Genomic DNA, 21874 nt, shown 5'->3' on the forward strand with positions numbered 1-21874 from the left:
AGACACTCCTCCCTGCAGAAGGTATTTAACCTCAGGCCTCCCTGAGAAAGTGGGGTACAGTTTCACTCATCACAACTCTCTGCCATGACAATAAATGCCTTAAAACCACGGACTGCCTCTCCTTATCAGGATCTGCTGTGCTAGAGCAATGGAGCAGGTCTTCCTCTAAAGAGTTGCCCCTAATCTCATGTAGGAGACCTCTCTGCATTCCCAGACATGGTTTCCAACAAGCTGCTGACCTAGCAAGCCAAAGACTCTGCTCCCCACGGAACCAGTCAGAGCTCTCCTCCTGTCCTTTTCCCTTTGGGCCTGGGCCAGGGCCAGCCCCTGTGGGCCCCTACTCCGTTCTCAGTTCTTCTGCAACATCAAGTGGTGTCTGCAGAGTACAAGAGCTAGAACCTGCCATCCCTGGCCTCCATGCAGCCCAAGGACCCACAAGCCCAACTCTAGCAGTTCCTCGGGGACCACAGACTCTCTCTCTCTCTCTCTCTCTCTCTCTCTCTCTCTCTCTCTCTCTCTCTCACACACACACACACACACACACACACACCCTTGTCCCCAGAGCAGGGTCCTGCAGCTTATCACAGCCCAACACTCACCTGGCAGTGGCATGGGGTGCACACAGTCAAAACTTCCCGAGTCCCGCCTTGCCTATGGCCAGACACAGGACACCATTTTAACCCACGAGATCTCAGAACCTTGGAAAACAGACAAGCATATTCTATAGACAGCGCCCACCCCATGCCTCTCAGAACCTTGGAAAACAGACAAGCATATTCTATAGACAGCGCCCACCCCATGCCTCTCACTTGACCTGAGAGCTTCAGAGGAGCGAGATACTTAACAATTGCTACACAATTGGTTTCTTCTGTTGTTTGAACACACGCTGTATGTATGTGTGCATGTGTGTATGCATGTATTTATGTGATATGCATGCATGTATGTGTATGAATTTATTGTATATGTGAATGTCAGAGGACTACTGTGGGAGTCAGTTCTCTCCTTCCACCATATGGATTCCAGGAATCAAACTCGGGTCATAAGGCAAGCACTTGTACCTACTGGGTCATCTTACTGGCCTCACCCCATGTTCCCAAGGCTCGGGCATTGGAAGGATCTTGAATGGGAGGCCTTTTCTGCAGACACCGGCTCAGCCCTCACCATTGAAGGCTGTGGCCATTTGGAGAAGGTACCTCCCTCCCAAAGCAACAGTTGGTAAGTAACCTCACAACTTTCCCTATTAGCACGGTCTCGTGGGTGGGGGGCAGGAAACAACGGCAGACCCATCCTGAGCAAAGACTGTCCCTGGTCTTGGTTGGCAGGTGGGCAGGTGAGTGCTGAGAGGAACATACCTCCCTTAGCCCTGAGCCTTTGAACGTTCATTCTTTCTCCTCTGCTGAGAATTTCATGCAGAGGCCCCTTTGAGCATAATCTGAGTATAGGAACTCTCATGCTCTCATTCTTCCTTCCTTCGTGTGTGTGTGTGTGTGTGTGTGTGTGTACACGTGTGGTGTGTGCAGGTGCCCACAGATGCCAGAGCGGGCACTGGAGCCTCTGAAGCTGAAGTTACAGGTGTCTGGAAGCTGCTTAGTGCTGAGAACCAACTTGGGACCTCTGGAAGAGCAGCAGCTGCTCTTAACCACTGAGCCATCTCTCCAGTTCCAAGGGCAGGCTTTCTTATGGTGGTGTACTCTCACAGTGAGGGCCAGGCCACCCCACCACACCCCAACCCCTGACACCTCCTGGCATGGCTGCCAGACACTATCTTAGCTGCCCTCTAACAAGAGAGTGAGTAAAAGGGAAGCATCCAGCATGCTTCTGGGTGCTATTTTCTTGGAAGTGCTGGTATCTATTTTAAGTGGTTCGGTCCTGGTACCCCACCAACTGATCCTGCTAACCACGGGTCCCTTTCCTATCTGTCTTCTTTACCAAAGTGCCCTCATTTCTGACAAAACTCTGGTGTATGGGATGAAAAGTTGTAGACAGGTGGGCAGAGGAGAGAAATAAAAACTTTATTTGAGTTGCAGAGGAGAACAGGTCAAGTATAGGGTCTGGATGGTGCTGAGGGAGCGTTTCCAGCTTTCCTTCCAGCGCTGAGACTCCAGCAGCAGCGTCCTGAAGTGATCCTGGATACCCTTCAGTTCTTTGTCAAACAGTGCCAAGTATTTCTGAAGGGAGGCAAGAGGAAGACTTGGGAACTCCTGCCTTCACAGACTTGGGGGCTCTGAGCTCTGGGGTCCACAGCAAACACTGACCCCTGGCCCTCAGGAACAGCCCTGGTCCTACAAGCTGTTCCTCAGGAAGTCATCCTACAAGCTCTCACATAGGTGAGGTTATTCTCTTACCTTACACTGGGAAGGTTGGGATCTATGGTCACCCAGCTCAAGAGAAACTGAGCAGGGGCAGAGACCTGTGTGTCTCTGGTTCTGGGACCTGAGCATTCCTGACCATTGTCCTGCAGTGGAGCACTCATAGGGGTTCCTGGCCTCTTCAGAAGGCTGAGCCCTTGGTCTCCACCCCTCACTGAATACAGCATATAGAGTCTTTCCCTCTGCCTGGGACCTGCAGTAGCAGCTAAGGACACACCAGCACTAGGAACTTCAGGCTTTCCCCTGGGACCAGTGGATATGGCTAAGTTTCTCTGTGGGCACCAGGAGCAAGGATCTGTACATCTTCTGAGCTGGAAGATAGTTCAGGTGGCATTTTGGTGAAGGCTCATCAGGTCAGTCCTACAGTCTGTCAGTGGGTATCAACCCCTGGCTCTGCTGTTTGGGAGTGGTGTAAAAAGGCAGGTGTCTTCAGGTGTTGTTGCCCTTGCTAGGGAAATGGGAGAGATTCTCCATCCCTCAGCAGTGGCAGAGAGGATGTCCCAAGACACCTCATGTTGAGAACAGGAGGTACCGGTTAGCACCTGGAGGCTGTGGGTGTTCCTGCCATTGTACCCCAGTGGGTACAGCTATGGGCATTGCTATATCTATCTGCCTTGTGCCCAACTCTACTGTCCCTTCCTCCAACAGCCCTTCTCCATGATTAAGTGAGTAATCTCTCAGCTGGATATAGCACAAGGTTCACAGCTTAGTCATCATACTGGTCCTGGGGATGGACACAGCCCTTAACATGTGCCCTTGAGCCTACAGGAGAGTTGAGACCTGCAGCCCTGGGGGATGCTGGCATGTGCTGACTCACCAGGTAAACAGCATCTCGGGCTTCTACGGCGGCCAAGTGGCCCAGGGTGGTCTTATTGGTAGTTACTGATGGCGTCCTCCGAGTCAGTATCTTGTTCTGAATGGTGATTTCGTTGGGCTTGATGCCTGGCCACTTCCTACAGACAAACAGTGCTTGGCTTTATCTTCTGTCTGTTGGGTTCTTTATATTCTGTTTCCTATTTCCGTGATGACCTAATTCTCTCTGTGTGTGTGTCTGTGTGTGTGTGTGTGTGTGTGTAGTGGTGGGAGCCTGCTGTATGAGAAAGGGAAATGCCACACCCAAGCCTCTTCCCTTTTTCTGGGTCTTGGTTTCCTCACCAAGCTGCCATGCAGGCAGCAGCCATGAACTCCTGGCCCATTTTTCCTAGTATGCTGTAGGAACCTCTGTGGAGAGTACAGTTGGGAGAGTCACTGCCCACAGACCCAGGGCACAGACAGCTGGAGTGGTTCACAGGACTGGCAGCAGCCTGAGAATGCACCTCCCTTCTGACAGGCCTCCTTTTCTTTGTATTCCTTGTGGCCCTGGAACTCTCAGTATATTCTGGGTGACCCCACCTTTCTCTTCAAACAGCCTCACTCATTTCAGAGACAGAAGCTGAGGGCCGGACGGACATCAGAGACTTTCCAGGGCTACTAAGTCTGTCTGAGTTCAGAGCCTGAGTCCCTCCCCACACCCCTGTCCGGGACTCAGCGGACACAACCATTCGCACCGTCCCTAGATTCTCACCTGCTCCCACGTTCAATCAGGGGCTTCTCGCTCTCTTCCTCCAGAGAGAGCATGGCCAGCTTCCTCCGTATGAGGATTGAGACTTTCTGCTTTGGGGGCTCAGACCCTGACAGGAAAGAGGTGCGTTATTAACTGTGATCTCACTTGAGAAGCAGGGACCTGACGTGGTGGTCATATTTAGAGATGAGAGACCTCACTCTGGAAAGAACAGTCAAGGCTGCTCACCCGATGTCTAGCCTGGAGACCCAACTCTGGCATGCTTTCCTGGTGAGGAGAGTGGGCTGAGTGCAGAGAGCAGCTGGCAATGTACACCCCCCCACACTGTCCGACCGTCCATCTGGCCGTTCGTCCATCTGTCTTTCCACTGTGGGGCCTCTGCTCCCTGACATCTTCACGAGGCCCCAGTAGTCACTAAACTAAAACCAAGAAGCTAGCTGGGAGCCTATGATGGGAGCCACCAGGAAGTGGAGGCAGGCTGATCTCCTGTACTAATGTATTTCAAGAGTGTCTTCAAGCACAGGGAGACGCTGATGGGCTCTTAACGTGCAGCCCTATCTCAGCCATGCTGGGTGCTGTGTTTTATAAACATAAAGAGGAGAAGGAATATGCTTGGTGGATGTGTCGTCAGGTGTTGGGGGAGGGGGTGCCTCCACAGGCCCCTGCAGAGGCAGCCCTTACCCCTGAGGGACCAGCCACATGATGGTATAGTATAGAACAGAGTTTATTCAGGGCATGGGGAGGGGAGTTGAGAGGGTAGTAGAGACAGAGAAAGTCAGAGAGAGAGAGAGAGAGAGAGAGAGAGAGAGAGAGAGCAGAGGAGGAGTAGAGGCCGGCCATGAGTATGTGAAGAGAGAGGAGAATGGGGGTAGAGGGGAAGCAGGAGCAAGGGGTCAGAGGGAGAGCAAGAAAGCCAGGGAGAGCAGAGGGGGCGAGCAGCCCCTTTTATAGTGAGTCAGGCACACCTGGCTGTTGCCAGGTAACTGTGAGGCGGAGCCTACACTAAACTAACACTATGCCCTGTTATTCCTTGTAGGCTAGGATTGGGAAACACATGCGTCTGGGTTTTGTCTGTTTTTACGACTGACCTGTGAGAGTTCTTTGCACCTCTCAGGGATAGTTGGCCTTTCTCTGACTCACGAGTTGTGAGGAGGAACACTTCAGATGTTTTGTTTCCATATTGAACTTTTTTCCCCTCCGTTTTAATTTTGGCCCACAGAAATGCCACCATCTCCTTTATGTCTTCTGATTCTTATACTATATTTAGGAACAGTCCCCTAACCCTGAGAGTAGGAAGAGATTCCTTGCCTGGGCTCTATTTTCATCGTTACTCTTTGATTCAGCTAGCATTTGCTTGTTCAGCTGAAACACTGTTTTTGATGAAAATAAGTAAAAAAAAAATCAGTCAGTCCCTTTGTGATATACATTAAATTAGTAAATTGTTACATGTCCTTTTGAGTTCACTAAGAAGCCGGCCCTGGAAGCAGCCCGCTTACCCCTCCCCCATTTCAGACCCAAGCATGTTTGTCTCAAGTCATTCTCCAAGGCCCCAAACTCTGTGACACTGGAGGGAAGAGAACGTCCAAACTGCACAAGAACAATGTCCTGAGAACAACTAGAAGCCCTCCTACTTCCAACAGAGGTGAGCACCCGTAGTGAGAAAGAGGAGCCAGAGGGACCCCATCCATGGGAAAGGCCTGAGTGGGGAACCCCAGCCCTTGGCTTCAGATTCCCTCGATGGCCTGGCTGGATGCTGTCAGCATCTGATGCCTCTGTCCGTTGGATGCTATCAGCATCTGATGCCTCTATCTGTTGCTCTGCTTTTGTACCTGGCGTGGTACCTGGCCTGGTAGAAGCAGAGAGCTTCTAGAGCGACACTGTGCCTGTCAGCCTGTCTCTCAACCTGTTGAAACAGTGGACCCCAAGTACTGGGAAAATCTTAGAAATCTCATTCTGGGAGAAGGAAAAGGCCTCCTCCAGCGGGGAGCACGTCTCCTGGACAGAGATATTGCACAGTCCTGAGAACTTAGTCCGCCTCACCGGACGAGACTGAAGCAGACAGTGACCGTCAGTGGTGGGCTGGGGACCACTTTTACCTGGCGTGCGGAGAGGTGCACACACTTGGCCTCTTATTTAAACTCCGACCCCATCTCAGGACCCCGAAGATGGATTTGGGGCTTTGCGGGATCTCTTTGTCCCTTTTCTGAGCCAATCTCCTTTTTCTGCTTTTCACTTAGTTTAGAGGCTGACTGAGGACAGGAGGCAAGGTCTGACTCGGGGGAACAGGTTGTAACCCCCAAGTGTGGTAACAGAAGCCTCAGCTGAGGAGATGCCCTGCCCTGTTCAGGGTCACCCATCAGAAGCTCCAGATGAGCGCCTCAGTGGGGCTTCCCAGCTGGATGTTTTGAGCTCTGTGTGATGATGTTTTGCTATCTGTCTATTGAACTATCTGCAAGCTGCTATTTACCTTGCTACTGTGGCTTGGTATATACTCAAAGCTGTGAGTGTGGCTATTGCCCATCATTCTGGGGCCAGAACACCACTCACTGAAGAAAATGCTTTCGCCCTGACTGAGGGACAGCAGACACCCCTAAGCCCCAACCCCCCCACGCCTTGTGACCCCCCAGGGCCACAGCCTGAGGCCGATGTGCCGCGTACGTGGGACCTGGATGTCATCTATGGTAGTCACTTCATCCAGCTGCATCAGAAACCTCTCTGTGAAGGAGGCCAGATTTGATATGAAGAAGCGGGCATACTTCTTGGCAAATTCCTGGAAGAAACAGAGTGAAATGGACTTCAGAAACAAGCCACTACCAGGCTAGCAGGAGGTGGGTAGAACGGCTCCAGGGAGACCCAACAGGTGAGGTAACCCCAGCGTCGTGTGAACAGCTGCACCGGTCCTTGGAGCTCAGAGATCTCTCCCAACATCTGATCTGGTTTGAAACTAAGAAAGGATTCGGAGGAGTTAGAGAAATATCCCAGTGGGTTAAGTACTCGCCATCAAAGCATGAAGACCCGAGTTCAATTCCCACACTCACAAAAAGAGCTGGGTATGATGGTATGTGCCCCCACAAATCCCAGCACTGGGGAAGCAGAGACAGGGTTCCTGAGGCTCTCTGACCTAGCCTACTTGGTGAGTTCCAGGTTTAGTGAGAGACCTTGTCTCATAAAACAGGGTGACTGCTCCTGAGCAACACCACTCTCCACTGACATCAGCCTTCCATATGGACATGCATGTGTTCACATGGATGTCCCCCTACCACACACACACACACACACGAACACACATACAAACACACACACACACCACACACACACACATGTGAACACACACATGAACACACACACACACATGAACACACACACAAATACACACACATGAACACACATACAAACACACCACACACACATATGAACACACACATGAACACACACACACAAATACACACACATGAACACACATAAAAACACACACACACCACACACACACACATGAACACACACACACATGAACACACACACACATGAACACACACACAAATACACACACATAAACACACATATAAACACACACACACCACACACACACATGAACACACACAAACACACACACATGAACACACATACAAACACACACACACCACACACACATGTGAACACACACACAAACACACATACATGAATACACATACAAACACACACACACCACACACACACACATGAACATACACACAAACACACACATACATGAACACACGTACAAACACACCACACACACACATGAACACACACACAAACACACACACATGAACACACACATGAACACACACACAAATACACACACATGAACACACATACAAACACACACACACCACACACACACACACATGAACACACACACATGAACACACACACAAATACACACACATAAACACACATATAAACACACACACACCACACACACACATGAACACACACAAACACACACACATGAACACACATACAAACACACACACACCACACACACACACATGAACACACACACAAACACACATACATGAACACACATACAAACACACACACCACACATACACACACATGAACATACACACAAACACACACACACATGAACACACATACAAACACACACACACCACACACACACACACACACATGAACACACACGAACACATACCCACACACTTCAGAAATGGCCAAGGTACAAACACAGAGAACTCACCAAACAGAAAATAAAAGTAGGTATGGATCTTGAAGAAAATAGTCATTACTAGTTTTTGTAAATAATTTAAAATCAAAGTACGGCCAGGTGTGGTTTCCCTCGCCTTTAATCCTAGCACTTGGGAGGCACTCTGTGAGTTCTAGGCCAGCCTAGTCTACTTGGCAAGTTCTAGGACGACCAGGACTTATATAGAGAGTCCCTGTCTCAAACAAGCACACGATCGGGTACTAACCATCAGGCCCAGGCCTCTGAAGGGCGGCATGGCCCTGAGCACCTGGTGCGGAGACCGAGTGGCAACCCTCACCTCCATCTTCTCCTGGTTCTCGTGGATCATCTGGTTCAGCTCCTGCTGCCTCAGCTCTTCCGCCATTTGTAGTGACTCCATTTGACTGATGTATGTGGGGTGGCCAAGATTTGGATGGAGCTTCCGAGCATTTTCATCCTTCAATCAAACAAGGCAGAAATGAGCAGAGATTTCGACCCAGACTTGAAATCAGGACCAATGTCGTCTGTCAGCTAGGGCCACATGCAGACAGGTATGTCCTATGAGTGTGATCTGAGTGTACGGAGGAAGGAGAGTGGTTGGTACTCAGAGGGTTGGAAAGCAGGTGAGCTGAGTACCTGCTCCAGCACCATCTGGACCTTTAGACAATAAACAGCACCAATCATATCCCACTGCACCAAGGAAAACGGTCCAACTGTTGTTGATATCAACGACTGAGGCCTTATCAAAGATGTCACATACGGCCCAGAGTTTGGGGAGTGCCTTCTGCCGATGGGTGTTGGCTTAGCTACCAATTTGCTAGCATCCCTGTCCCCAGCAGCCTTGCTCGTGACCTGTCTCCAGTCTCAACTCCCTGCACCCCTGGCCCTGTGACCTTCACCTTCTCCATCTCTAGCTTCTTCTTCTGCTGCTCAAACTGCTCCTGGACCTCCTTCAGAGATGTGCAAAACTTGCCCCAGTGCTGTTCCTTGTAGTTCTCCGTCACCAGCCAGCACACCTGGGGCAGCAGCTCCTCAAACCTCCTCACCTGGGCACGTAATTCTGCAGGAATCGAGGGGAGGGTATCAGGAATGGACAGAGGAGATGGAAGTTGCTGTGGCCATGTCTCTAACAAAGGGAGAACATGGGTCTCTGATGGGATAAGACCTATTCCAACCAAAGGAGCTCCACAGGCAGGCCGAGATAGGAAATGATAGTTAAACAAATTCAGAGGGATTCTCTGTGTGCTTAAAATGTGGTGTGTGTGTCGTCATGGGCAAGTTCCCATCTATGACCTCTTCAGGCACTGCCTTGACCTTGTCTCCCTCTCCTGCACCTCCGGATGATACGTGCTGAGACCTACTCTTTCATGCCTGACTCTTTATTTCTCAGGTCTTCATCTCCCTGTCTTGCTGGATAGTTCCCCTCTCTATCTGCCCTCCAGCTCACTAACTCCACATTCAGCTACGCATCACCTGAGCGAACACCCATTCATCATTTTAAGTTGTCAGCTCTTAATGTTTCCTTTTTAGAAGTTCTACTTTGTTCTCTTTGGTATCAAATCTGTCATTTTTGTAGGATCTTCCTCCTTGCCTTTCCAATGTCCTCTTTCCTCTAGATACAAGCGCATCATCTTGTATTCTGTGCCTGGTGTTTCACTCCTGACACCTCCCACTTCCTCTCTCCTGCTCTTCCCCCTCCATCCCCTTCTACCTCTTTTAAAATTCTTTCTCCAGTCTTACTGTGTAGTCCAGGCTAGCCTTGACTTTGAAACCCTGCCTTCCCAGTGCTGGAATCAAAACTGTGTGCTACCACGCACAACTAGCTGTCTCTGGTGTTCCTTCGGGGTCTGAGATCTTGGCTGTTCTTGTTCTGTGCCTCTGGCTCCGAGTGCTTTGCAATCACAGGGAGAACTTTGGGAACTTCATCTGTGGGAGCTTGAGGGCGGAGGCAAAGGCAGGCAGAGCCCTGTGTGGTCTCAGCTTCTCTCAGAACATCCCACACTGGATGGTCTTGGCATGTGTCTCCTATTCCCAATGCCCTGACTATGGAAGAGGAGGCTCCGGGTCCCATGGGTGTCAGGCAGCAGTCGGGGTCTCTGCTCTGTTTATCATAGTTCCTATTCCCATTTGATTTTTGGCTTTTGTGTGTGTCTCATACTTTACAACACTTTAAAAGATTGTATGCCCCAAATACCATACTTTATACCAAAAATCTGATGTTTTCTATGTCCTCAATAGGATACAGGGAGGGTGCTGGGCTGCTGCAACAAAGGGGACGGAAGTCTCTACCAGCAGATTAGACATCTACAAGAGGAACACAGTTCATGGTACTTCCCAAGAACACCTGGCCTCAGTACCTTTACTTTGGGGATAACCATAGAGATTGGGATCCCTCAGAGCTTGCTGGGAGATGTAGTCTATGGCTTGGATTTCACCCATTCTACAGTCACAGACTATGTCCAGTCATTCTCTGTGAGGGGTTAATCACAAAAGAAGCCTTCCTTGGCTTACAAACAAGAAAACGGAGGCTCAGAGAGGTAGAATCACCTTGCCAAAGTTGCACAGCTGGCAGATAACAGGCCTGAGTTTTGACCTCAGGTCTGGGTGCCTCCTGATCCCCCCATCTTCGACATACCTCCCCCTGCTACCTCTGAAATCACACTGTAGAGATCAAGGAAGTGAGATCGATATGCCCAGAGGTATCAAACAATCCAGAGCATGCCTCAAAACATCCCATAAAACTAAAGAAGACAGTCAGAAAGGGCCATATGAATCCATTCTCATGGAATTACAGACAGCTGCTTGGGTCTGGGAGGGGATAGGTTGATGGGGGTTAACATTGACTGCAATGACAGTTCTCCAACTCTAGAAATGAACTGAAAGCCTTTGAACGTACACTTCATGGGTGAACAGAAACAAAGTGGAAAACCAACAATGTTTCTGAAAAAACAATGAAACTCTAGCCCTTTTCTTTCTTTCTTTCTTTCTTTCTTTCTTTCTTTCTTTCTTTCTTTCTTTCTTTCTTTCTTTCTTTCCTTTCTCTCTCTCTCTCTCTCTCTCTCTCTCTCTCTCTCTCTCTCTCTCTCTCTCTCTCTCTCTTTCTTTTAACTCAATTAAAGTTAACAGTCCCGTTCTCTTAACTCCAAGAGGTTGGCTTTTTACAGGGCTGTTCCTCTGACTCCTCTGAGTCAGAGAGGGGAAGGTGGGCTGAGGCCCACCCTGGGTTCCCCGCCATAACTGCTCCAATGCTCCCTCTGCTGGCCTCCCAGCATAACTGCACTTACCCAGAAGGCAGGAGTTGTGGTACTCGTCTGCCTGACGGTGATATTCTAGGATCTTCCTGCTGATGTGGTCGGCGCACTGGTCAAAGCTCTCATACATGCATTCAGGCCTGGTGACTGGGCGTTTCTCTTTACGGTAAAAATCCTGCCAGAGAGAGGTGATCATGTGTGGCCCCATTGGTCTATCCTGATCCACACCTCTGAACCTTTATGTACTCGCCCTCTGCTGGAGTGACCTCTGCATGCCAGGCCCACCTACCGTGGCTACAAACTGATCACGTTGGATTCCTGAATGAGTGGATGGCAAACCCCTACCTAACTCTAGAGACCCGAGTCCATAGCGTTTCAAACTGGAACAAAGCTGTGTGTTCACTAGAAAGTAACAGGATGTGACCACAAAGACAGATGAGCCCTGCCTGGCAGAACCCAGCCTGTGGGGGCCCGTGGGGGCACGGTTGGGTTTGTTCCTCTTGGCATATTCTTTAACTGACACACAAACTCTGTCCAAGAATGTTTGCTGGCGGCTTGAGTAAATGAATAAATGCCACACTGATGAACGATGTTTACTGTGCAAGAGGGAAAGTTAAGCTGGGCAGTGGTGGCGCACGCCTTTGATCCCAGCACTTGGGAGGCAGAGGCAGGCGGATTTCTGAGTTCAAGGCCAGCCTGGTCTACAAAGTGAGTTCCAGGACAGCCAGGGCTACGCAGAGAAACCCTGTCTTCAAAAACCAAAATAAATAAATAAATAGATAAATAAATAAATAGACAAACAAACAAACAAACCAAGAGGATAAAAAGTTAAAAACAAAACAAAAATAACAAATCAAACAGACAACAGGTTCAAGGTCCTGAACTGGAATCGTAGAGTGGCCTGCTCAACAGACTGCATGGGGGTGGGGGTGGAGAGGGCTGGAGGGGGCTTCCAGGGTAGGCCAGGGCCTGAGGGCAGTGGCTCTCACCTCCACCACGACCATCAGGTGCTCGTTGCTCTCCCACAGGAGATTCAGGATGATGCCTTTAAAATCCCTGCAACACCAACAAGGCAGATCTGTGAGTCACCTCTTCCGGATGCACGGAGGTAGACAAAACCAAGCAACAGAGTATGTGAAGTGTTCAGTTCTAACCCAGTCACTCATCATAACTATGGAATACTGCCCTTTGAACAGCACAATCCTCATTTATCGTTTGTTCCTTTTCTTCCTCATCCTAACTCTGACTGATTCTGATACTCAGCTCCTCTGACGCACCCTGATCAGCGGTTTGGGGATTGATTGGTTTGACTGGCTGATTAATCTCTCTGTCTCTTCTAGCAGACTGTAAAATCTACCAAGGACTTAAGACACTGATTGGGAGACTATAAGACAGACATATGTCTGGTCCCGGAGTTTCCTGCATGAGGTCAGAATGTGTGGATGACTACAAAAATGAAACTTAACCTTAACTAATCAGAAATAGCTAGTGGACCTCTAACTAGGGATTTTGCACAATAGCTAATCAAACATTTCCTTCTTGCTTCTGTAAAGATGAACACGTTTCCCCTATGTGCCTGCTCCATGGAGCTCTCGACCACACACAGTCCACAGTCCCCACTTATGAGTGCCTATCTGCACCAATCAACTTGGTGGGAGCATCTTAGTGTGCCCAAGTTCTAACCCTGGATATAGAGTGTCGTTGAATATGCTTGGCCCAGGAGCAGCACTATTAGGAGGTGTGGCCTTGTTGGAGGAAGTGTGTCACTGGGGGTGGAGGGCTGGCTTTGAGGGACATTCCTCCTGGCTGCCTGGGAGCCAGTCTTCTTCTGTTTGCCTTCAGATGAAGATGTAGAACTCTCAGCTCCTCCTGCATCATGCCTGCCTGGATGCTGCCATGTTCCTGCCTTGATGATAATGGACTGAACCTCTGAACCTGTAAGCCAGCCCCAATTAAATGTTGTCCTTATAAGAGTTGCCTTGGTCATGGTGTCTGTTCACAGAAGTAAAACACTAAGACAGGAGTGATATTCATCAGAGGCCCTGGTGGCCCCTGCACTGGTTGGTCCCCTGTACTCATTGAGAAAAGAACAAACTGGTTATGATAGACCATACCTATAACTCCAGCAGGAGGCAAAGACAGGAGTATGAGACTACAAGGTCAAGGTCAGCTGTGGCTACCTTTGGGTTCCAGGCCAGCTTGAACTACTGAAATCTTGTCTAAAAACAATAACAATTGAGAGAGAGAGAGAGAGAGAGAGAGAGAGAGAGAGAGAGAGAGAGATTGATTGTGAACAGTAAGCCAAAGCTAGAGAGAGGGCTCCCAGATAAAAGTGATCGCAGAGCAAGCCTGAGACCTGATCCCATGATCCTACGATCCCATGTGGGAAACAAAAAGCCAGATGAAATGCCAGGCTATAACCCCAGCATTCCTATCATAAGATGGGAGGCAGAAGCTGGAGAAGCACCCTAAAGTTGTGATGGGACACAGCAGAAACAAGAAGAGAGACCCTGCCTAAGAAGGCAGGAAAGAACCAACTCCTGAAAGTTGTTCTCTGACTTACACACACACACACACACACACACACACTCAGTGGCACACGCGGTGGCATACACGGGCCCACATTCACATCCACTCTCTAGTACTACTAATAAAAGTAAACGAAAAGTTTACCAATAGGAAGCCAACGAGGAAGACATCCTGTGGGGGAACTGTACTGGATAGCTTTACATTGATTTGACTCCAGCTAAAGTCATCTGAGAGGACGGAACCTCAACGAAGAAAATGCCTCCTTCCCTGTGGCATGGCTGCAGGCATGGCTGTGCCGGCTCCCCAGCCCCTCAGACACTTTATCTCGCTCAGCTTTCACCCTGCGGTGTGCTAGGCCTGGTGGGCTCTTACCCACGGATTTAGAGCTTCCCTCAATGACAGAGAAGAATGGGCAGAAAGACAACAGAGCTGCAAGTTTCCAGAGATGTTGGAGAAGCATGTTTCCCTACCACATCTGATTAGATTTTTAAAAGACTTGTTTTTATGTCTAGTATTTACATTTTACATGTCTATATGTAGGCCTACGGATAGGTTCGTGCAATTTGTGCAGTGCCTTCTGAGTCCAGAAGAGGGGATGAGATCTCCCAAGGCTAGCATTTCAGAGAGTTGTTGGGGGGGCGGGGCATTTTCTTAATTAGTGATTGATGGGGGAGGGCCTAGCCCATTGTGGGTGGTGCCATCCCTGGGCTGGCGGTCCTGGGTTCTATAAGAAGGCAGGTTGAGCAAGCCATGGGGAACAAGCCAGTAAACAGCACCCTTCATGGCCTCTGCATCAGCTCCTGCCTTCAGGTTCCTGCCCTGTTTAAGTTTCTGCCCTTACCGCTTTTGATGATGAAACTGTGAGTGAGTTAACTCTTTCCTCCCCAAGCTGATTTTAGTCATGGTATTTTAACACAGTAGTAGTAACACAAAGACAGGCGCCTCCCTTGATCACTCTTAAGTGGCCACCAGGCCCATGGCTCACACATCAGGGACTTAAAAGCAAATTTCTACTGACTGTGAAGATTCCCACTCCATGAGGTCAACTCACAGATGAGATGAGGAAACAATGTCTTCGGGTTGCAAGGGGTCGTGGGACACTTAACATTTCATGCTGATTCTGACAAGTCTCAGAGAGTGCTACCCATACGCAGCACTGATCACCAGATCCGAGCATCCATGTACCTGGGTCAGTGGTCTTTCATTCCAAAAGTTGGTCATTATACTTTTAAAAGATGCAACTATATTGAAATGAGGGGAAAGTCAGACACAATTAGCTTCGTGTGGATTGCATGTAGTCTGTTTGCTTATCAAACTCTTACTGCCCCCTGGACTGGGCTATGGACTTAAATGGTTGTGGAACATAATTAAATATAGATGCACCACGGTTTACAATCCTTTGGTTTTTGGAATTTCAGGGGTTTCTATTTCTGCTTTTAATCGGCACAAAAAGCATTGGATAGCTGAGCAGGGGTATAACGGAGTGGCAGAGAGTTTGTTTAGCACATGTGAGGTCCTCAGGCCATCAAATTTCTACAAAATCAGTAATCAAGTATTGCTTGTTTTGTTGTTGTTGTTGTTGTTGTTTGGGGGGTTTTGGTTTGGTTTGGTTTTTTTGTTTGTTTGTTTGTTTGGTTGGTTGGTTGGTTGGTTGGTTGGTTGGTTGGTTTTTTTCCCCCTTTTTGCCCATTAGGCAACTCATTTTGCCAGTCTAACAGAATCTTACCCTTAGGAGACATCCCTGCTTGAGAATGACAGAATGGTCCACCAATCAACTTCCCTCAGGAACTTTTACATACTTCTCAAAGGCTGAGGAAGGCCTCCCAACATTCTAGTTTCCCAGGGCAGCTCCCAAGGGAGGTCTGCCAGAGATGGATAGAGAGATCTCTCTCAGAACCCCAAACAACCAAACAACTGGCAAGGATGACCCCGAGTAACGTTCAGAGAGATGATTCCACCCATCCTGGTCAGCAGAGACTGGTTCTAGGTTTGTGGATGAACCGTAAAAAGGGTGGCATCAAGGCCACACTCTGTCAGGAGCTGGCTCTGGGTCCCTTGTAGCATCACATGGTCTTGGACCTGATGGTACGTGCCCTGATGGTCCATGGTCTGACTTCCCCACTTTTTAGATCATGTCCATCCACCTCTGCTTTACCCTGTCCCCACGACAGTGACTGAATCTGGTCTGAGGCTGTGAACTGTCTCTCCAGCTGAAGGAGGGTGTGGCTCTTTGCTTCAACGCATGTAAGGTATTTGTCCTTGTGGCCTAATACGCACTCTCCCAGGCCCTCTTCTGCTTAGAACATCAGCCGGGCATTAAAGTACCCAGGTTCAGTCAGTCCACCGTGCTTTCTTGCTTAGAGTGTGCATTTCTGTCTCCTGTAGGGCTCCTCTTGCTTCAGAACAGTAGTTCCAAGCCACTGGTTACACAATGCGAGCTGCATGGAATCTCATCTGTTCAGAGTTTTTCCTTTGTGGTGGAGGATGAGCTCTTTGGGAGAAAGCTGTGCAGATGTGCAGTGTGGCTTGCTTTGATGGCTCCCATTAGCCTCTGCTGATGGCTTTCTGGGATCTCTAGAAGGGTGATGGTTGATGACCCCCACCCTCAGCACGGGACTTCTGCTTTCCCTTTCTAGGCTGGCTGCTTCCCTGCAGCCCTTGGGTTAGTTGGTCAGTTTCAAGTGAAGCTTGTCTCCTGCCATTTCTAGGTGCCCCAGTGAAGCTGAACATCTACCTTGTGTGTTTATGTCTAACACTGTTTCTTCTTTTTGCTGTAATTATTTTTTTAAACTCAAGGGCAATTTTATTAGAATTTAAAAGGAAACATAGGTGAAAATCCTGGCAGCCACCAAGAGATGAAAAAAAATCACCCCATTAAGTCAGGCATAGAACTGTCTGGCTGTGGGGTACGAGATGGGCGTTAGTGGTTAAGAGCATTTGCTCTTCCAGAGGACCTGGAACTGTTTGATTCACAGTACCCTCATGGTGGCTTACAACCACCTGTTGCAGGGATCTGACACCCTCTTCTGGCCTCAACAGGCACCTGCATGCACATAGTGCAGACATACATCCAGGCAAACACACACATAAAATAAAAACAAACGTAGTGCATGTGTTGGAAACCCAGTCCCCAAGGCCACGCAGCTGAGAAGCACTGAGGTCCCAGAGGCTCCACCCTCAGGGAGTATGGGTCCTGATGAAAAGACATGTTCAGTTCCTTCCTCCTTCTCCCTCTTTCTCTGCCCTCCTATATTCTCCTGTTCCTCTCATTCCCAAATGGGATAATGTATCCTTCTCTTTTTTAGAGACAGGGTCATGCTATGCAGTCTAGGCTGTGGTTTTCATGTGTTGACTCCTGGGCTCTAGGATTATAGGCAAGAACTACTCTACCCCTGGTTTGATGCTGGTAATTCTGCCCTGAACTTCACAGCCTTCACAACTGTAAGAAACAAATCTCTGATGTTCCTATTGTGCAGCCTTAGACATTCCGTTATAGTAGCAAAATAAGATTAAGACAGAGTCAGGGGCAGTGTGTGGTCACCAAGAAAGTCAAATGCTGCAAGTCCGTTTGTATGATATTCTCCAACTGACAGAGTTACAAGGGGAAAAAAATCAAGCAAATTCTTAATTGCTCTGTGTCGGGTGCTGAAGGAAGGGAATGGTAAGAGGGAGTTGTTTGCTCAGGGGCTGTGGGGTGTGGAATGGTTCTGTATCTTGACCGTGGTGGGAGTCCACCTCCGTATGGGATTAAAATGACATGGAACTAGAGTGAAGAGTCAGGAGTGCAGTGACGGTACATCACATGCACACGATGAGGGCACATCGAGCTGCCAAGCCAAGGTCTCTCCTGAGTTACCTGGTAGGTTAGATAAACATCCTTCCTCACACAGTTCCCCAGCTCTAGAGGTAAGACTTTCCTGGGGTCAAAGGTCAACGAGAAGCTGTTTCTAAGGGTCCCTCAGCGAGAGAATGGGGCTCCACTCTAGAACTTGGTGTCCTCTGAGGGCTTCTGATTTCTTCAACTTGAGATTCTCCTGGTTTGCTTGAAAAGAAGCTCTGCTAAGAAAACTGGCTTTTGTTTTGATCACTAAAGTGCTGATGCAGTAAAAGAGGAAGGTAGTAGAGGCAGAAAGGTGTAAAACAAAACCAGAAACAAGATAAACAAGCAACACCTTCAAACCTTCAAAAGGATCTCGGCACCGAGACGTTCTGAGCTTGGAAAATGTAAACCTCTAGGTGAAAATGTCTCTCAACAAACACATGGGTTAGGCTGAGACAAACTGACCCTGATGTGCAAGCTTATCTTTCCTGCTTCTCCACTGTCCTCACAGAAGGAAAGACTTCTCACAGAGAGAAAGGACTCCTACAAAGGGAAAGGCTTCCCCTAGAAGAAAAGGATGCCTGGGGGGGGGGGAGGGTTCCACAGCGTTGGGGATTGGTTCTAATGCTTTGAGTCCATTGGGAATCTTCGTGTCCAAGCACTAAAGGTCCTTGTCCTTAATTGTTTTATGATTGATCAATAAGGAATTGATGGCTAATTGGCTGGCCAATGGCTGAGCAAAGAGAGCCAGGACAGGATGCCTACAGTGATGCGGGCTAGGACACAGAAGGGGAGGAGAAAGAGAAATCGCCACGAAGTGGTGGGATGCGGATGCGGATGGACATAGGAGCTGCAGGAGATAAGTCCAACCAGCCATGTGAGAGATTTCGGGTAGGTGACCACTGGCCACTTCCCCAATTGGGCCTAGGGTAGCAGGTGGAGGATTAGAAGTGCCCAGTCATTGAGCTAGGCAGCATATTAAAAATAAGCTTGTGTGTGTGTGTGTGTGTGTGTGTGTGTGTGTGTGTGTGTGACTTTCATTCATGGATCCAAAGGTTCGCTGGGAGGGAGGCTGGAAGTACAACCTGCCAGGAGCATAAAGTAGTATAGCTAAAAACTCACCACTACAAGACAGGGGGAAAGGGTGCCACAGGGGGAAAGGTTCCACAGGGGGAAAGGGTGCCACAGGGGAAAAGGTTCCACAGGGGGAAAGGTTCCACAGGGGGAAACTGTGCCCCTACTTACTCAGCCTGGGAAGTAGGCTTTTCCCCAAGCACCTGGTACTTTTTGTCGACTCTGATGTACTTGGGATGTCGTGTCATGCTGTGGGACAGAAGGAGGTCAGTAATTTGTACAAGGTGTTGGGGTTCTGTACCCCCTGAACCCTGCCTGGGATGCCTGGGACGCTGAGCTGCCTGTCGGGTAGGATGACTGGATTTTACAACAGCCCTTCAGGATGCTTTCTCACTCTCAACTCCTCTGAAAATTACAGTGACTTCGGGTTTATTACTAAGTCACAGTCAAGGTTAGGTGGAAAGCAAGAGGTAGGGGTGGTCAGCCCCAGAAGTTTGCAGCCTCCTGTCTCCATCTGAAGACTAAAGCAAAGCCATCATGGTCAATAGACAAGTATAGGACACTTCTAGTTAAATGTGAACTCATATACACTAATATATATATATATATATATATATATATATATATATATATATATATATATATATAATATTGCATTACTGGGACTACTGATGCTGGTTAGCTGGAGCTAAGAAATTAGTGGTGATTAAGAAGAGACCAGCATCGTTGAGGTGACATCTTCTGGGAAGTGTTTTCTGAAAGCACAAAGAGGCTGTGTTCCAGAGATAGCCAAGGTTGTACTCCTGCTGCAGCAGGACTTGGTAATGTGTAAGGGTCACCCAGGTGGTACTGGTTTTGAAGGCATGAAGGAGTCACGCAGAGCAGCTGAAGCTCGGCACTGTGAGAGGCCATGGGAGGCCATTGGTGAAGGTGCAGCCTCAGTTGCAATTGATAGCCCAGGACTGAAGGGGTCATGCAGTGTTTTGGAGATGCCAGTACCATGAGATGACTACCAAGAGCCGCAGCAGCAGTGGAGTGCAGGCATCTGGAGCCTAGTGGACGATGCATGTGCTACAAAGGGCATGGCTGGAGAAGTGACCCAAGCCCTTGGAGGAGCCCAGAAGATCATGAGTTGGATCCCAGACATTGGATGGTTGGAGATTGATTTTTGCTTTTGATTGTGACTGTGCCCTGATATTTTCCCTCTTGAAGGAAGAAACTATTTTGGTGGAGCCCACAGTTAAGAGACTTTTAATTGTAAAAAGACTTTGGATTTTAAAAGAGATAGATATTTTAAAGAGATTGAAATTTTAAGAATATGTAAAGACTGTGGGATGTTTAAAGTTATTTAGACCTTATTTATTTATCCATATTTATACCTTTTTGGTTAGTCTAAATAGTTAAGCATTGACCTTCAATTAGATTGAGCCTGGGCCCTTCTTTTATCTGACAGCACTAGATTGTCATAGTGATATAGCTATTGCTCTATGGTTGAACCTCTGAGAGAGCAGACGTAGAAAGAAGAGCTGACTGGATCACCTGTCACAAAACAGAACTCTTGATTAGCAACCTGGAGTGCTGTGCCCAGAGTACCTGCCACCTGCCTAGGACAAACAGCCTGAAGCCAACCTGCTGCCAGCTGGACATGCAGGCAGTCAGTGTCGGACTGCAGTCTCCTGATGGTCCAGGAATGAAAAGATGGGCTCCAAATGGCCTGGGTTTGGTTAATGAATGCCAGACAGCTTGCCAAATTTATGTTGACATTTCCAACTTAGGACCGTGAACAATGCCCGGCTTCCACGGACCAGCTTATAGCTTGAGGTGCCATACCTCTGACCGAGAACATTCAGGGCCTTCCCTGAGTTCTGCCAGAGCCTTCCTACTCCCCTCCCCGCCTTTGAGCTTGCCACTCGCTGCCATCTACAGCTGTGAACCAATGGCCTTTGCTCCTTTCATTTGGCTGTTCTTCCTTTCCCTTCGGGGTTCAAGAGACCTCGTCCTGGTTAAAGCAAAATGCGGTCTCCTTTCATTTCTCCCAGCCAGGAATTCTCCCATGTTATCTAGAGCTTAGCAAAGGGCCAGAGTTGCTCAGGCATGTGCTGTTTGCTCTCCCTACAATATGCTGGTTAGAGCTCGTGGCCAGAGACGCTCAGGTTTGATGACCTCTTCAAAGCTTAGCAGGTGACCACAGGCTGGGACCCCCTGTCCTGGACCTCCTGTGTCTGTGAAGTTGCTCCAGGAAACCCACCTGCTCCTATACTCAGTCTGTCTCTCTTTCTAATGCTGTTCAGCCTGCCGGGAGATTGAAGGGTGGGGATCTACCTGCCATCCCAATGACAGCCACCCAGAGACTTCTCCAGGTATCAACTGTGGAGAAGTCTGTGAACTGTGGGAGCTGTGATCCACCCCGGAGGGTGAACTCAAGCCTGAATAAAACCGCTGTCAGTAGTGCCCATCCCACCTCCATCCCACACAGCTTCTGAGTCATGAGTGCAAGTTCAGGAGTCAGAGCGAAAGACAGGCCACCTAGCTTCTGTCTGGGGACAAGTGGGCCCAGGGTGGGTCTAGGAAGGGAAATTTAGAGTGGCCTTGAATCCTTACCTCCCTGCTGAGGTGACACTGGCGCTGGCCAAGGCCTTCTTTAAGGCCTTCTCTGCCCGGTACCTTCTCTTCAAGGCTTTGGGTGACAAGTATCCGGGTCAAGAACAGAGACGAGATGATGACGGGCTACAGCTGCCACCAACTTCCCTGCTGCTACTTTCCCCGAGACCCACTGGCCTGTGTTTACCTGTTTGGGAGCGATCCTTGTCACACGGGCATGTTGATTTTGCCTGAGAAATTCTGAAACCAGAGGACAGGACTTGAAATTTTCCATGGCGACCATGCCAACAAGAGCCCAGGCCAAGCCCCGGAGAACAAACTTGGTTCTCAGTACCACATGTGTAAGTCTCACCATGAGCTCCAGAGTTTGGGTGAGCAACTGAGGGAAGCCCCTGGACTGAGATAACAGTCTCTTGGTACCTCAGTGAATAAAGCCCCAGAGAT

General features: G+C 48.9%; 1 protein-coding gene across 1 annotated transcript in view; it reads right to left on the reverse strand.

The window, feature by feature from the left end:
- Window positions 1-1991: 1991 nt before the first annotated feature.
- Ccdc180 (coiled-coil domain containing 180) overlaps window positions 1992-21874 on the reverse strand; it is a 60380-nt gene continuing 40497 nt past the window's right edge. The window contains exons 28-38 of the mRNA XM_021161543.2: window positions 21618-21670; window positions 21431-21506; window positions 19001-19078; window positions 12396-12462; window positions 11440-11581; window positions 9055-9215; window positions 8475-8612; window positions 6589-6700; window positions 3934-4039; window positions 3187-3322; window positions 1992-2168 (exon numbers count right to left, since the gene is read on the reverse strand). Coding sequence (XP_021017202.1) covers window positions 2013-2168; window positions 3187-3322; window positions 3934-4039; window positions 6589-6700; window positions 8475-8612; window positions 9055-9215; window positions 11440-11581; window positions 12396-12462; window positions 19001-19078; window positions 21431-21506; window positions 21618-21670 — 1225 coding nt within the window. The 3' untranslated portion in view covers window positions 1992-2012. The remainder of the gene's footprint in view (window positions 2169-3186; window positions 3323-3933; window positions 4040-6588; window positions 6701-8474; window positions 8613-9054; window positions 9216-11439; window positions 11582-12395; window positions 12463-19000; window positions 19079-21430; window positions 21507-21617; window positions 21671-21874) is intronic.

This window comes from Mus caroli, unplaced genomic scaffold (assembly GCF_978045245.1).
Source record: "Mus caroli unplaced genomic scaffold, Mus_caroli_1 scaffold_6, whole genome shotgun sequence".
Lineage (NCBI taxonomy): Eukaryota > Metazoa > Chordata > Mammalia > Rodentia > Muridae > Mus > Mus caroli.